Genomic DNA, 16,392 nt, shown 5'->3' with positions numbered 1-16,392 from the left:
GACGCCCGCGGAGCACAATGACGAACGGCCCTGCTGCTTCCAATGCAATTTAAACTTCACCGCTGCCGATTTTATCGAACACTATTTCTCCTTATTTCACTGATCATACGATTCACGTGGCAATTATTTCGGAACTGTTAGATGACTCATATTCGATGAATCTCAAAATTCATCTTCTCAAGATTCTTCAAAGGCGAAGTTTATGGAAATTTTTTGGCAGTTTGGCTAGGAAAATGAAGGAGAGAGAGTTTTGTGCAGAACCTGCTAGTGGTGTCGTCAGTAGGGCATCTGCCCTGGCTTTCGACGCAGGGATGTAATATATGGAAGGGATGTATGTGTAGGAACGCTCCTTGAGTACTAGCGAGAAAATCTCGGCCCTATGCGCCAAGTGGCGATGAGCGTACTGCAACCGCCACAATTTCAACAAAGTTTTGATAATTTCCACAACCTAGAATGAGGGATCTAAAATATCATTTTGGTACCCCGCATAAATCTAGCGTTAAATATTTGTGTCTAAATTCCGAGTCTTATATGGTCCTCAATTTGTAAGATATTCAACAAATATTGAATTGTACCAGGGAATAAGCAAGAGAACAATTAGATTCTACGATGTTATTCTTTGAGACGCACGATTATAATGGAGGGAAACTTCGCGAATTGTTTGAGCGGCGGAATACTGTTTTCGTTGGCTGTTTCAACGATCACGAGCACGCTTTACGCTCATTTTCTACCTGAGCTTTAATTTATATTTCGAAAACATTCTGTAACTAGATCGTTCGTGCTCGGAACATATTTCATTGTTTCTGTTACGAGATCGATCCTGAAAAACTGTTCCAGATATTCGTTAATATCCGCCGCGTCCACTTGTATGGATCTCAGCTGAATTTATTTGATATAATATTTTACATGCAAATGATGCAGATAATGTAAATCGGACGCTAGGTGAAAAATATCCGTATTACGAGATGACTGTAATTTGCAAAAATATATCATTTTTAATTCCATACGTTGCTATACCTTTGCTATTCTTATATTGCTTTTTGTGTCACCACGTTTCTATGTCATGAAGGTGTACCTAGATACCTATACGTGTAGACTGTATCTTCAGAGAGCTGGGACTTTGAGATTTCTTTATGAGCAAGTCCCTATTTTAGTAAATCTGTATGTCCACATCTCCAAATCTCTACATCCCCAAATCTCTATATCTTCAAGTCTCCCCATATCCTCATACCTCCACATGTGTGTATCCTCACATCCCCACATCCCAAACTCCCCACGTCCCATTACAACATTCCTCCAACCCCCACTAATATTAATAAAAACATTCCTACAACATCCTAACTAACCCTACAAGTCTACAGTCTACAGTGATAGTGAATCCCAGAAGGGTAATTTATAAACTCAGATGGTTGCAGGTATCGGTAGACCACCATTGTCGCCGATTCTCGAAGAGCAACGACCCGTAAGGTCGAAGACCCGACAGTCCCCGATTACCGAACGATCGTGACGCGATATTATCGGATAGTTAACCCGGTAAATGGGAGAAAGAATTCTATGGCGAACTGTTGGGGTGGGTCGCGAAGCACGGGGTAAAAGTGGTGTCCCCGACAATAAGGCCGGTGCGCAACAAGCGGAGCATGGAATTCCATCGGGCAGATGCAGCACCACCTCGCCGCCCTATATTCGCGGCTTATTTTAGAATCGCGTCGATGCCATGCGTGACACGCGTTGCGCGATGCATCGGTTGCGACAGGCCTGTTCAGGGGACAGCCATGGACGTTCGGGGCGCCATAGGTTGCCCTGAAATCAAGTTGAGCAACGGTGATCACAGATGTGCACACATCGGGTATAAAATTTGACAAAGGGTATAGGTGGTCAAGTGTGCCCTTGAGTCGAATGAGAAACCCAATTCGTCAGTCGGTAGTATAATTGTTAAACATTTCTATATTCACAAAACATTTGTAATTAATAGTATACATGTACAATAGTGTTTAATACATATAATAATATTTGTCAATTTGTGGGGTGGGCATTTAGGGATGTGGGGCATTTAGGAGTCTTGGGAAACTCCCCTGGATTTTAGACAATTAGTATGTGGTGTTTTGGGGGCATGGGGCACTCCACTAGCTCTTGGACAACTAGTGGTGTGTGGAGCAGTTTGGGGGGTTGGGGCACCACTAGGTCTTGGGTACCTAGTGGTGTGTGGAGCATTTTGGGGGATGGGGCACCACTAGGTCTTGGGTACCTAGTGGTGTGTGGAACTTTTGGGGTATGGGGTGTGTGTTCAGGGATCAGGGCATTCAGTGTGGGACACTCAGGGCTGTGTGTACCTATTGGGTCTGGGACGGAAGCTTCCATCGGGATGTCACCATGGTGAGTAGTGTAAGCAGGGCGGAGGACAGTGTGTATCATCGGTGTTCAGCAGCAGAATGCTTTCCATAAATGGAATCATCAGAGATTCCCAAAGTGGGGTACTTAGGGGCGCGGGTATGAAACCAACTTGCTATCCCCTAACATAAAAATGTGAGCATGCTTCCGCTTTCAACGTATAGGTAAAGACCGTATACGTGAATCGGAAACATGCTGTCGTCTCCTTCTCGCGGTCGTTTATTATAGGCGCGGGGGTCCATTATTATTGTGAGAAAAACGATTCGCGGCTGGCCACCTGGCGGTCGCGGTGCCCAGTTCGATTCGCGGCCCCCGCGATACGCGCAAAAAATGACCAGTGGGGGGAAGCCCCCTCGCGACACCGTGAAGCTCGCGCGCCGAGAAGCGTAACCTGATCCGCGGTTCCAATATATCCGTGAGACTCTACCAATGCAAATATCAAACTTTTTTATTTTTCACTTTATCGTTATGAAACTTTTACCAATTAATTCTTGACATTTTTCCGATTAAAATGAGACCAAACACGGTATAATTTCGACTTCGTTTACTGGTTTAATTGACGGTAGGAGTCGAACAGGGAAGAACGAAAAGAGAAGAAAGACGTTGCGATTGAATCGGTCAAAGATAAAGAGTCTATTGTATTATTACAAAAGAAAAAAAATGAAAAACATAACGTGGAAAGAAAGCAAGTCCAGCTCGAACCTGCAACAAAAAAGTATGCAGAGATTACGGAGGTAGGATTCTTAACTACTTAACGAATTCTTCAGTTAAAGGATCCAGTAATATCTGCATTTAGTTACCTAGTAGTATACAGACTATGCAGAAATACATATAGGGGCCTAGGGACAAAAATCATGATACCAAATACCATATGAGTGCCTATATTATGGCCGAAAATTTCAGCCGTGACCTAATAACGAAACACTATGAATCAACTTTAACACTCACGAAAAAGCACGCAAACGGCCTCGAGGCACGCCTTGGCTGACGAACGGTCCATGTTCCACTGTATTACGCAAAGTTACAAAGGCGCCGCATATTGTATCTACTGGGTGTCCTACCGTGAAAGTCCAATCGAAAATGGCAATATATCGAAAGAATAGGACCTCTGTCGATTCTTGATATTTCTTGGTCAAGGTTTTGTCCAAAAAATTATGCTTATGGCACATCAATTTCTTGTTGGCATGACTTTTCATAGATGGCAATATAACGAGATTTTTGTTGTAATCACTTTTATCAATTGTAAATAATATTGCAGTGGGACAAATGTTACGTCGAGTTACCAATCAGGAGAACATTTGCCTATTGGTGCGACCGCATTTTTGGCAATATAACAAGAGTCTACTATAAACAGTAACGTAATGAAATAAATATTGTAATCTTCCATTTTGGTTTGTTAATAAAACATACAGGTATAACGTATTCCTATTGTTGTCCATCTGCGGCGATATAACGAGAGTCTCCCATATGCAAGGAGTAACGCGAAGTTCAACAATTTTTTGTTTCTATCTACGGCAATATAATAAGAATTTAAATTGTAACACCGTAGAAGAAATATCGTATTCAAAGTGTCGAACGGTTGCGATCGATGAAGATCTTTTTTACCTTTAGAAATATCATCACCGGTCATGATGTACCGGCGGAAAGAAAAGAAAAACGTCTTGAAAACTCCTATAATTTGTTTTTCAGTAGCTTCTGTGTTAAATAGAGCATGGTAGCTCAGCGTCGCGCACCACGGATGTTCATTACTTTTTCACGTTGCCTTACAGATTTTATTTCAAAAGTTTCCGTGCAACGTGTCGCCGCGTTAATTTGCCCGACAACGCGAGAACGGTATGATGTTACTCCGGCAAGTTCATTACGATTGTGTTGTATCTTTTCACCTGGCCACGATTTGTTAACAATTTTACCAACAACGTTCCTAACAAGTACTCTAAGTATTTTCGATCCGCGAGTCCGTTCATTTACACAATCTGAAAATTACGTTCCTATAAATTATGCAGCAATTGTGGCAGAAATGGCACGATTTTAGAATGTCTTACATTAAACTCCGCAGTTGAAATAAAGTCAAGTAGTTATGTATCTGTCGAAAAAGCGTGTAATTTGCCGATATAAACCGCTAATCGCGAGTTGATTTATGGCCTTATGTTCTCGCAGACTGATTGCGAACGCGTATTTGGTATGGCTTTATAGAACCGCATTTCTGACCTTTTACTTGACCGCAAAAATTCGCTATTTAGAAAACCGGTAATTAAATGTATTTCGTTATGTAGGTTGAGTGGAAACGAAATATCGCGTTGGAGAATGAAAATCGCGTTATATCGCCATGCGTTATATGGCAGGATGTCATACCAATGTGCTATATTACCTCTGTTCTATTGTCACTACACAGTACATGTAAAGCTACATGTTTTATTATCGGATTACATTACCTCTCGCTATATTGCATAAAGCAGTTTTGTACTATTATACATTACGTATGGTACTATTATATTGCCACGTGTTGTACTATCAACGTATGTGACAATCACCTGTTTTATTATCACATCACGTATTTCCCTAGTATTCCCTAGAACACCAAGAGAGTGGTGTTCTTTTCAGTTATTCTAAACGAAGTTAAAGCCTATACCAGAGCAAAATGTTGAACCTTTTCGAGACACCCTATTTATTCGGGCAATGGCTGACTACCGCACGAAAACGAGAACTTTCCCGGCGACTATCGGCGCACGACTCGCATCGCCGGCGATGACATACTTTATCTTCGACGGGAGTCGAGCCGTGGATCGTTGCTCGAATTTATTGCCGTCCCAACGATTTCACGAAGGACGAATTAATTGATTCCTTTCCTTCGATGGACGAAACCTTCACGGAAGCTTCTATGCTTCAATAACCTCGTTTGTTCCTTCGATATACCACCGTGTCAATTTTTATAAGCTCCGTAAGACTACCATTTTTGGTCAGATTTTTAGGGACTTCTTTCGAATTCGAATATGGAACCTTTCTGTTATTAACACGCTTCGGGTAGCAAGTATCCGATATAGGCGATATAGCAAAATACAAGTATTCGGCGATATAACAAGATGCAAGTATTCGGTGATATAAGAAAATACAAGTATTTGGTGATATAACAAGATACAAGTATTCGGCGATATAACAAGATACAAGTATTCGGCGATATAACAAAATACAAGTATTCGGCGATATAACAAGATACACGTATTCAATGATATCACAAAATAGAAGTATTTGGTGATATAACAAAATACAAGTATTTGATGATATAACAAGATACAAGTATTCGGTGATATAACAAAATACAAGTATTCGGCGATATAACAAGATACAAGTATTCAGTGATATAAGAAAATACAAGTATTTGGTTATATAACAAAATACAAGTATTTGGTGATATAACAAAATACAAGTATTCGGCGATATAAGAAAATACAAGTATTTGATGATATAACAAGATACAAGTATTTGGTGATATAACAAAATACAAGTATTCGGCGATATAACAAAAGTGTTACATCATTTTCAAACTTACATATTCAAGTCTTTGTATGATCTTCAGCTACATTTCATTCTTAATTTTTTTATAGTGGAATTAAATTGTGTCTTATTCTATAAAATGCAATAAAAATTGAAAATTAATGAAAACATTGCCAATGATAGTAATTTTGTTACACGTGATCGAATAAACGCGTTGGTGGCCGCTCGAGTAAACGTACGCGCGACGAGATTCAAAGAGGTTATAAAGTCGTCCAGGTGTGAACTAAGCCAGAACGCAGTGTTCTACGTCCCCGACAAAATGAAACGATGCAAATGCTCGATTTTCATTAGGCTAACTCGTTTAGAATTAACAAGATACGCAGTGGCTGATATTATCACAATTATAACCACGCTCGGTTTATTTTCGCAATAAACTATTCGTGTAACTCGGCCGGTGTCTCTAGTATAATTCTGACCCGCTAAGTATAGCTGGCGCCGGACTAAATATATTATAGATATTGGGTGTTGAAAATGTTTGATATCAAATTTATATTCGTCAGTAACTTAATAACAGTTTGCTGTATCTTCGCTTTCTATTTTAATTGCCGAGTGATCGATACTTATATTTGTCAAATTTTTAAGCACTACAACATAATACACTGTGAAATTGTAGAATCATTGTGCTTCAAAAATAGTATAACATAGTGAATAGGTAAATAGTAAACCGAAAAGAGAAATACATAAACCATGTGATATCCAATCTTGAGCTTTGAAATAGCAGCTGAATAATTAATAAAATTCTTATTATTAATCCTAGTATCTTTAGATCGGAGTTCGATCTAAAATTTGAACGTGAAATTCGTGCGATGTCCAACGTTGAGAACACGCGGACCAAAACGGAGAGGTGCGAGTTGGGTAATGAGAATAAACGCGTAACGACCGCCTATAACAACTGCTAGACGCCCGATCTTGAATAATTCATCGAAAACGTACGCTCGATTAGGCATGCCGTGGCAGCCACCCTTCGACGCCATCCCCGATTCTCAATCCTCTTCCAAAACGACGTCACGTTATACATCAGCCTGCATCGACAGCTTTTCATTTAGAAAGCGTGCAGTTCTGAACGGCTTTTGATAAACCCTTCCGAATAAATTCGTCGTTTTTCAAAATGTCGTTACTTAAACTCTATCAACTTTCTACAAATTGCGCCATGCATCACTTCTGCAAAAACGAATCCCTTACAATTTTGCGATCTCTTCGAGAAGAAATAGAAAATTGCGATATCAACTTCTGGGGTGTCGATCAGCTGACAGCCGAGGTGGCCAATGTCGTATCGTCCTGTTCGGATGTTCGGACAGAGAGGTCCCGGAAGGACGAGGATGCTCGTGCACCTAGTCCTTTAAAAACGCAAAGTGGTCGTTGACCTCGGGACCGAACACTCGTCTCGGGTTCACCCGGGACAACTCGCGTAGGTATTTTCGTTTGCGGACTTCGAAAAGGGCCGAGGTCAACGGCCGCTTTGCGCTTTTAAAGGACCAGCCACGCATCCTTGTCTTTTCGAGGACCTCTGTCCGAACGCCGGGCCAGGATACATGGACCACCTGTCAGCTGTTCGAAACGACCGGAAGTTGATGTCGCGATCAATTGCTTTTCGCGGATTGCAAAATTTGGACGGAGTTATCGATTCACTTTTGCGAATCTGTGGTTTTGGGTTGTATGTATTTTTGGGACACTGTGCATGATGCGTTGGAAGCAAATTCTTCAGGTGTTATACTTGAAGATATTTTGGTAGGTTGGTACTTTTGCGACACCCTGTACGTAGTTCTTTTCTCGGTGCAGGTTAATAGCGCACTTCATATAACAGAAATGCCCGCCAAGGTAGGCCACGATAGTTCCATACCTCTTCCGTACCTGTTCCCGAGTCTGTGGGAGTAGTACTCGAACCAGGTGACCTCGACAACTCTGTAATGGTAATAAGGAATGTCGGCTGGTACGCATTCCAGACAGCAGAAATGTCGTGATGCTGGTTAGAGGGAAAAAAGAATGTTCGATTAGGCGAAGAGAAACGGTCTTGTCGGGTTGCATAAACAGGAGGCACCGTATGCGCTAACGTAACCCAACCTAACTTATCCCTTCTTGCTTCGTGCGACAATTTCCTCTTCCTTCTCGCATTTCTTACTTTTGTTCGCTTTATCTGCAGGAATTATCGGTTAGATTTTTCTATTTTTGTGCTTGCATGGAGAGGAAGAATTAAATGGCCATCATGGGAAATTGGAAATTTATTCAGAAGGTTAGGACAACTAGTTGCCTCGAGTTTTCTTCTAAATATGTGGGACTCATATTTTTACATTGCTGAATTCACAATTTTTAATTCCAACTTTCCCAAGTTCTAACGTTTCCAACATAATTCCAACTCTAACCTAACTTAACCTAATATTTCCAAATTGTCTGCCTTCATCCCCAAACCTGAATTTCCCATCGAAGGATCAAAAACCCGCTCACAGTCTTCTAAACCATTACCGACGTATATATCCATTGAGAGTAAAGCTATCGTTCAAACGCAGCCATTGTTATTTCGAAACGGTACATGAGTCTAATAGAACGACTTCCTGTGGCGTCGCGTTAACGGGTAGCAGATTTCGGGCCCGCGAGCGTAACTCGCATCCGAGCAGCGAGTACGACTGATCCTGGCCGCGCTAGAAAGTTCGAGAAACGGGAAGATAAAAAGAGAGGAAGGAGGAATTTCGTGGGACGAGGTCTACCGGGGGAGAAAGATAGACACGGAAGGGAGAAGTAACGGGAGGTGAGAGAGGAGAAACGGAGTCGCTAGGTCGAGGTGGCGCGTAGGCGAAGGACGAGAAACGAGACAGAAGGAGGAGGGGTTGGAAGGGGTGACAAGGGTGGATTGCGAGGGAAGAAGCTCCCTCGAAGCTCTCCTCCACCAACTTTATAATTCTTGCGACACTTTTGGGGAATGAGATTGTTGGTGCAGGGACAGGGGTATAAAGGGGAGGTTTTAAGGTAGTCCGCTGGCGCCAGTGACGTCTGCCGAATCCAGACTCCTGCAGTTTCGGTTAAGTGGTTCCCTTTTGCCCCACTTGAACGTCTGCACACCTTACTACCAATACGATCAACGATTTCTATCGATTCTGTTACCGATTATCGGTAATTATTTACCGACCTCTCAAATTTTTCCTTTAGGAATTTCTTTTTCAATTTTACGTTAGGGTACTCTAAGACTGTATAAGCATATACTTGAGCACATAGTCACATACATATACATATAGAGCACATAGGTACACATATGAGAAAATGGAGATGAAACGAGACAAATTAAAAAATACAAAAAGACTTATACTAAGCACTGTCTTCTACATGAGGTACCTAATCCTACCGACACACAATTTGAAATTAAACAAAGATAAAATTTGAACCTTCGATAAAGTCACCCAACCCTTTCAAGAGTCACCCTCTGTAATTTAAAAAAGAGAACAGACCCATTTGACAGCGTTAAAGCACTAAATATAATTTTGTAAAAGATATTTTCTTGGAACACATGCGATAAAAATGGCGTCGATACGCAGGAAAGCCGTTCGCTGTTCGAACTCTTTGGACGATTCGCCAACGGGAGAGGCTACTTTGTTGCCTGTACGTACGCGGACAGTATTTACACGGACGAATATCGGGGGCCGGATAGATATTAGCTTTCAGCAAAATATTTTTCAGCGGTGGACGTGGCAAAAAAAACACTAACCCCCTTCCCTCTGTGATACCCCGGCATATTAACGCCTCCGGCATTCCTACAATTTGTTCAACGCAACGAAACGCGAGTGCCGTTTTCCGTTAGTTCCGGATCGATGTTCTTCCGTATTGTTTGCTGTTGTTTCAACATTTTTTTTCACTTCAGCTTTGTAACTGTTCGCTGCGTATTTATCCTTCTACCGATCGCCATTTACGCTGCGACAAATTAACCTATGATTTTAACGTCGCGCTTAAGTTATTCAGACGCCATCTTGTTAAGGATAGGTGTACAAAATGGACCTAACCTATGCACATTGTGATTAGAATTAATATTCAAGTTTGACGAATTAGATTTCGTTTCATGAAAAACTGCTACAGTGCGTCGTGACGCATCGCTAGGTGACAAAAGGGGTTAGGTTATGTCCTCACAAAAATTCATTCGCAATCTGACGTGTAACAAGCTTTCCTTATCCTCCGTAAATTATTAAAAAAGCTATGAAGCACTGTTAATGCTTGAAGCACAGTCGGTTTCGCTGGACAAAATGGCGATTCTGCTAAAATTGCCCATAAACGAATTTAAATTCGAAAATTATCTCGATTATCAGTATCGAAGTGACCATGGCTTTCAACGTATAATTCTAGTTGTCCCTGAATAATTCTTCAGCATATTTTAACCTCGGGTAAAAAAAATTTGTTCATCTGCATAAATACACGACCGAGACGCGAACTTTCATTTAAGGACGGAAAGTCCCGGGAAACGTTAAACGTTTCAATGAATCCCCTTTTTTGGGATTCATTGAAACGTGGCCGCGGGCGATTTTCATGCATACTGCATTAGGCATTATTAAAACGGCGCATTAATTTTTGGTCACCGTTTGAAAGTTTCGCAGTTTCGAGGCAGCCTGCGTGCTTCTGTAATGTAATACAATTTTCGTGGAATGTATAATGCTTGTTTCACGCATACATTTTCTTGTTTGTCGCGCGCGACGATTCTTTGCTTCATTAAAAATTAATTACGCGAGGTATGTGTAGTTTGGACCTTAAGTTTATACGACGTTAATCAGAAAATTCTGTTACGTCTTGCATTTTAAAAATCACTATTTTCTGACTCGACATTTTTTGTTTAATAATTATATTTTACTTAAACAATTTTTATATTGATCTTGACATTTTTTAATTTTTTATTTTAGCACAAGGTTGACGTATTGATGTATTAATTTTAACCATTATATCGATATAAATTTTTTTATGAGTTCATAATTGCTTTAGCTGTTAATAATATTTTCATAATTGTTTTGAGGAATAAAATTGCGTGACGTCTTAAATATTGCAACGGGTATTTGCAGATTGTTTCGAGTAATTTATTATCGCATGTTATACCGGAAATACTTTGGAAGTTGAAGGGCGAAAACGAATGAGCCGGGAAAACAAATTCGCAACAAATTTCGGTGCGTAATCAGCGAACGAGTTACGGAAAAAACAGAGCCGATAGTAAGCTCCCCAATGTGTCATGATTTCCGGAATTATACGAGTGCTCGTTTAAAACCCTCTGCGATTAACGCGAATCAACTTATTAGCGCTCAATTTTCGCGAATCAGAATTACTGTTCACAAAAATCTTCACTCGGTCAATGCATTTTCAAAGTAATCCTGATTTATCTTTTATTTTATTAATTGTCTACCTACTTCTACTGCCAAATTAACTGTCCTTCCGTTCACTGATAAATACTGATAAATTAAAAATTTCTACATTTTTTATTTTTTTTTAAATTTTCAAAATTTCTGAATTTTTTTCAAATTTTTTAAGTTTTACAAATTTTATAGATATTTAAATTTCCAAAGTTTGTGATGAAGAGTTCGTAAGATCAGCTTAATGTGAATAGTAGTGAGACGCTCTAACTATATCGCCGTTTTCAGAAGCTTTCTATAACCAAAGTCAGGTTGAAGGCAATATTTTTAAGTTTTACAAACTTTATAGATATTTTAAATTTCCAAAGTTTGTGATGAAGAGTTCGTAAGATCAGCTTAATGTGAATAGTAGTGAGACGCTCTACCTATATCGCCGTTTTCAGAAGTTCGGCAATATAGCAAGAGTCTCCCGTTTCACGTCAGATATATTTTATGACCCTCCTACGATTCACCAGCCATTTTTTATTAACCCCTTTCGATTGATCCACCGTTTATAATTCCTCGAAACGCGTTAAAGGGGTTAAAATCTGTACATGTTTTTCAAGGAACATCAGAGTCCGGAACATTTGTTTCGATGTTTTCCTTTTAAGCAAATGTTTTCGACACAATTCGATCGTCAGTGAAAATGTAACTGTTATCGAGCATAGGTAAGTCAATATCGATTTCGTCCAAAACAGATGGATACACGCGCCGTCTCGTACATAAATGTGGTGGCACGCGCGAGACGATCGAAACGATTTATTAAACACTGTACCAGTGGTGTATTGTTATTACACGGCTGTGCAAATATTATTTTGCGTGTACGGCAATCAATATTATCCGAAACCGGAGTTTTGCACTGCTTTTTCCCCGTCTTTTCTCGTGGCCAATAGCGAATTTTAAACCGATTTCACGCAGGATTCCTCCGGCAGAAAAATACGCGGGAAAATTAATCTATTCAGAACATGTTTACCCGATGAACGTCATAATCGAACATGAATAGCAAAATATTTGTCAAATTTTTGGGATTAAAATATTTGCAGAATTCTTTTTTATATGTTTTTGTAGGAACGCTTCGATCTTTTTGAATTCGGCTGAGTTCCCGCCCTTTTTTCAATTCCCGCCTTTTTTTCATTCATTTGTATAAGATTATGTTCACTGTAGAATATCAAAGGGAAAAAGTAATTATTTTGAATACTGAATTTCTATTTATAAGACACGAAAAATTAACTCTCGTTATATGGTCAACTTTCTACTTCGCATTCAGTGAAGCACTTCACTATTTTAAGTTCAAAAACTGTCTAATTAAGAAACTTTTTATATTATCAACTTTAAAATTCCTCCAATCCTCCTCTAAAGATTTCGGCAATATAACGAGAGGTTACCGTACTTCAAGTCCCAGAATTTTTTCGAAACAGTATGATTACGTGGATCGTGGAAGATGTCAATTTCAGATAAGAAACACGAAGTAATATTATTAATATTTTATTTTATCTATTTATATTATTTATAACAGCACAATTATCGTACTTTCAAAGACAATGAATTGTCCTCGGTTTAATTAGCTATCGTGATAGATGGCGCAATTACGTCAGGGATTACTATAATTTTATAACGAATCAAATTTTGAAATTTGACTCGTTCCCTTACAAACTACTTAACGGTAAAAAATGCTTACTACGGTATACTATAAGGAAACCTTACTCGTTAAATAGCACTGATTCATTTCGTTCATTTTGATTGTACCATCTATCAAGAAACACCGCGAATTTTATACGCTGGAACCTTTCAGCGCGGTACATTTCATAAATACAAAAAGTGATCGAACAAAATTCCGACGCAGAAATGATTATGAAACATTTAACCGTTCTCGCATGTTTAACCCTTTAACTGCAGAAAATTTCAGTTTGAAATCGGTTCGATAATCAAATAGGAATTAATATTGAAACTGTAGTTATCAAGGTATTTCAATTTCTCTTTAGCAAATAGCCATTTTGTAAACAAAAAATATTTTTATATACCGAAGGAAAATCGAATCGTTTATTTTGTTCGAATAAATTCGCAAATTTAGATGCATCGTCATTTACCCTCAAATACAGTGCCGTCTTTAGGAACTACCGGGCCTCCGACAATAATTAAATAAGAATAAATATAAACTTTTTTATAATTTTGTTAAAACGAAAATTGGTAGTCTGTTCATGCAAATCAACAGACTATTAGAAAAAGAACCCTGGACCAATGGACATTTAGAGACAGCACTGAACATGACGCAACTTTGCACCCACCTCGCGACTTCGCATCCGATTTAAAATCAGGATGTTGCATTTACCGATCTAATTCCTTTTGCAATCTTATCTACGCTCGTGAACAATTTTGTACCCCGAAGCGATTGATAATCGGATCAAAATTGCCGAAGGAGTTCCGCAGTGCAGAGAGTTAAAAGTGCGAGTCACAAAGCTTCTTTAGGAACGAAACTTCACTCACCGATGAGCTGTCCCTCGGACGGTGCGCAGAAATAATCTTGTCCGTCAAAAGACGTCGATGGCAAGGACTACGGGTGTGTCGAGGGCGATGGGGTTCCATGAGTTAGTGAACCCACGAGGGAGGTGCAGCAGGAGTCGCCGCGTTGCTGCTTACGTAAACTCCTGCGGGTGCGTTTCCAGCCGTCGTTCCGACCACCACGTTGTTCTGCGACACGCCGCCATTTTGTCCTACGTTGCTGTCGCTCACTTGAATCGCCGCTGTGCTCATCACGCCCTGCTGGAAGTTGAAGTCCAACGTTCCGTCCATCGACAGCTCGTGTTTGATCACCTGGAAAGTCATCCACAAATTTACTTCTTACTTTCATGTTACCTAGTTTTACCTGTAATTAACTTCCCTAGCTTTAGTACTTTTTGATTAATGTTCCCAACTTACTTCTTCAACATTGCAGTCAAATCCTCCATGCAACGATTCGATGTTGATGTTCAAATCATCGAGCAGCGTGGAATTGTTCAGAGCGCCCATTAACTGTCCCATCATCGTACTGGGCGTGGGTTCGCATGGTGTGGGTGTATGAGGTGGACTGGATCCCGTTGCTCCCGTTTGTGGCTGTTGCTGCTGTTGTTGCTGCTGCTGTTGCTGTTGCTGCTGCTGCGATTGCTGTTGCGTTTGCATTATGTATTGGAGGGTCTGCTGCTGACTGTTGCCCAACGCTGTGGGACTGGGTTCGCTCTGCTGGTATGATGGTGACATTCCTGCTACTGGGCTCAAATTCTGTAGTTAGAGAAACAGAAAAGAGTGTTTTGAGATTAATTTGTGTTAACTTTGTTAGAGTGACAAGGTTTAGTGAAGTGGAAAGAGAGATGGAGGACTGAATCCCTCAACGTCTACTTTTGACTGTTATCAACGTACCAAGGGACTATTGTTTTAGGATAGCTCAGAGGTAGTTAAGGGTTAGGTATATAAGAATAGATATAGGAAGGTATATAAGAAGGGAGACTGGGTTGAATCCCTCAACGTCTACCTCTGAGCTAAGAGTCAACATTGAAGCAATGCATTTTTATATTCAAAAGGATTAAATTAAATGAAATTCAGTTAGATTAGGTTATATTAGAATACTTCATCAATGTAGGTTAGATCACGTTAGACTACGTTAGGCCCAGATTATAATAGATCAGATATCCAAAACACTTGACTAATTTAAAAAAATTGATCAGTACTCCAGAATTAATCAGCTCTCCCATTAATCAGTACTTGAAATATCAGAATTCGAAGAGTACATCATTTTAAGTGCAGCAATACGTTTCAAAATGAAAGTTTCCGGTAAAATAGGAGCGTTGAACGAAATTCGCGTGAAACGATGCTCGAAAGTCGGAGCGAAATCCCCAACTTGAATTAAGTCCAGCTTTTCAGAGAACTTCACTTTGTCCGTTTTCAACGAGGGAGCGCTTATATCAGTGTCCCTTTTATTCACTCACCATTTGACAGGCGCACGGTTGCAAACCGTGAATCGAGCATCTCTGCTGATTCGCTGATTGAGTAGTGGGCTGCATTACGAACGAGGACGACCCTGTGGTAAGGCTATTGCTCCTCTGGTACTGGGTCTCGTAATAGGAAGGTGGTGGACCTGTTTGTTGCTGATGATTCGGTGGAGACGTTTGGTACATCTGATACGATTCCAATTTCATTGCTTCCGCAAGGCTGCCGGCTGCATTTCCAAACAAAATGATCAAATTTATTTGATGGTTCATTGCTTTCTTGTGGAAATTTTGTCAAAGTTCAAATTTTCATGTTATGTAACAGTGTGCAAGAGTTAACAAACATCATACCTAATTGTTCCAGATTGTAAGAAGGTGTGTAGGTCGGTGTCCACTCCGGTTTGCCAGGGATCGACGGAATGGGACTTAACCGACCACCGGATGACGCATTGCTCGAAGCTCGGGGACTCAAATAGAAAAAGTTTCAATGTATTTTAAACGTCCTACTCGAAACTTTTTGCATGGCACTTAAAATATGAAAGTGTACGGGTTAAATTAAAGACATACCGGAAATCAGGTGAGAGCTGGAACCCACTGCCGGGTTGAAGAGGACTATCTGGGAAGAGATCTAATCCCTCGTTCACGCTATTGCTGGGGCTAGGTGTCGCGTCAGGCTGTAGACCGCCATTTTTTAGAGCTTCGATCTTCTTTCTCACCTGTCTACGTCGTTTGTCGAATTTGCTGGTTTCCATCGTGATTGCCCTGTGCGTACGATGAAACCCGTGACTCTTGTGCTACTATGCTACACTCTCTACCAGCACCCTACCACCTCCATTATGCTCACCCAATATTTCAAGCTTTAGAAGTTCAAATTTTCCGGTCCAAAATTGTTAAAAACCCAGCTGGTCACAATTTTGGTCCAAAATTGTTAAAAACTCAAATTTAAACAAAGTCAAAATTAAGACCAAAACTTGATAATTTAATTCCAAACTTAATAATATTTCACTCAGTAATGGTTTACGCAAAAAGAATTTACAGGAAGTACAATTCGAGCAGCAACTTACCTGTGGAGCCCCTAAAGCAGGTATTTATCGAGCAAGCAATCTACCTAATTCGCGTTAGTTTTTAGAAAGCAGTGAATTAAA

General features: G+C 40.2%; 1 protein-coding gene across 3 annotated transcripts in view; it reads right to left on the bottom strand.

Annotated features, from left to right (window-relative positions):
* The window catches only part of foxo (forkhead box, sub-group O), a 157,651-nt gene that overhangs the window by 28,535 nt on the left and 112,724 nt on the right, over positions 1 to 16,392 (bottom strand). For 2 of the 3 annotated variants that reach the window (XR_001096563.2, XR_013041156.1), the window contains exons 3-7: positions 15,815 to 16,009; positions 15,599 to 15,714; positions 15,248 to 15,477; positions 14,205 to 14,543; positions 13,773 to 14,099 (exon numbers count right to left, since the gene is read on the bottom strand). Coding sequence is in view for 1 of the 3 variants with exons in the window: in XM_012289888.2 (XP_012145278.1) it covers positions 13,875 to 14,099; positions 14,205 to 14,543; positions 15,248 to 15,477; positions 15,599 to 15,714; positions 15,815 to 16,009 (1,105 nt within the window). In the remaining 2 variants the exon portion in view is untranslated. Of the gene's footprint in view, positions 1 to 12,757; positions 14,100 to 14,204; positions 14,544 to 15,247; positions 15,478 to 15,598; positions 15,715 to 15,814; positions 16,010 to 16,392 lie in introns of those variants that run through there. The other variant, XM_012289888.2, reaches the window with a different exon arrangement.

The sequence above is a fragment of the Megachile rotundata genome, chromosome 16 (assembly GCF_050947335.1).
Source record: "Megachile rotundata isolate GNS110a chromosome 16, iyMegRotu1, whole genome shotgun sequence".
NCBI classification, from domain to species: Eukaryota; Metazoa; Arthropoda; class Insecta; order Hymenoptera; family Megachilidae; genus Megachile; species Megachile rotundata.
The sequence above is the reverse complement of the archived record's forward strand: the minus strand, read 5'-3'. Positions and strand labels throughout refer to the sequence as shown.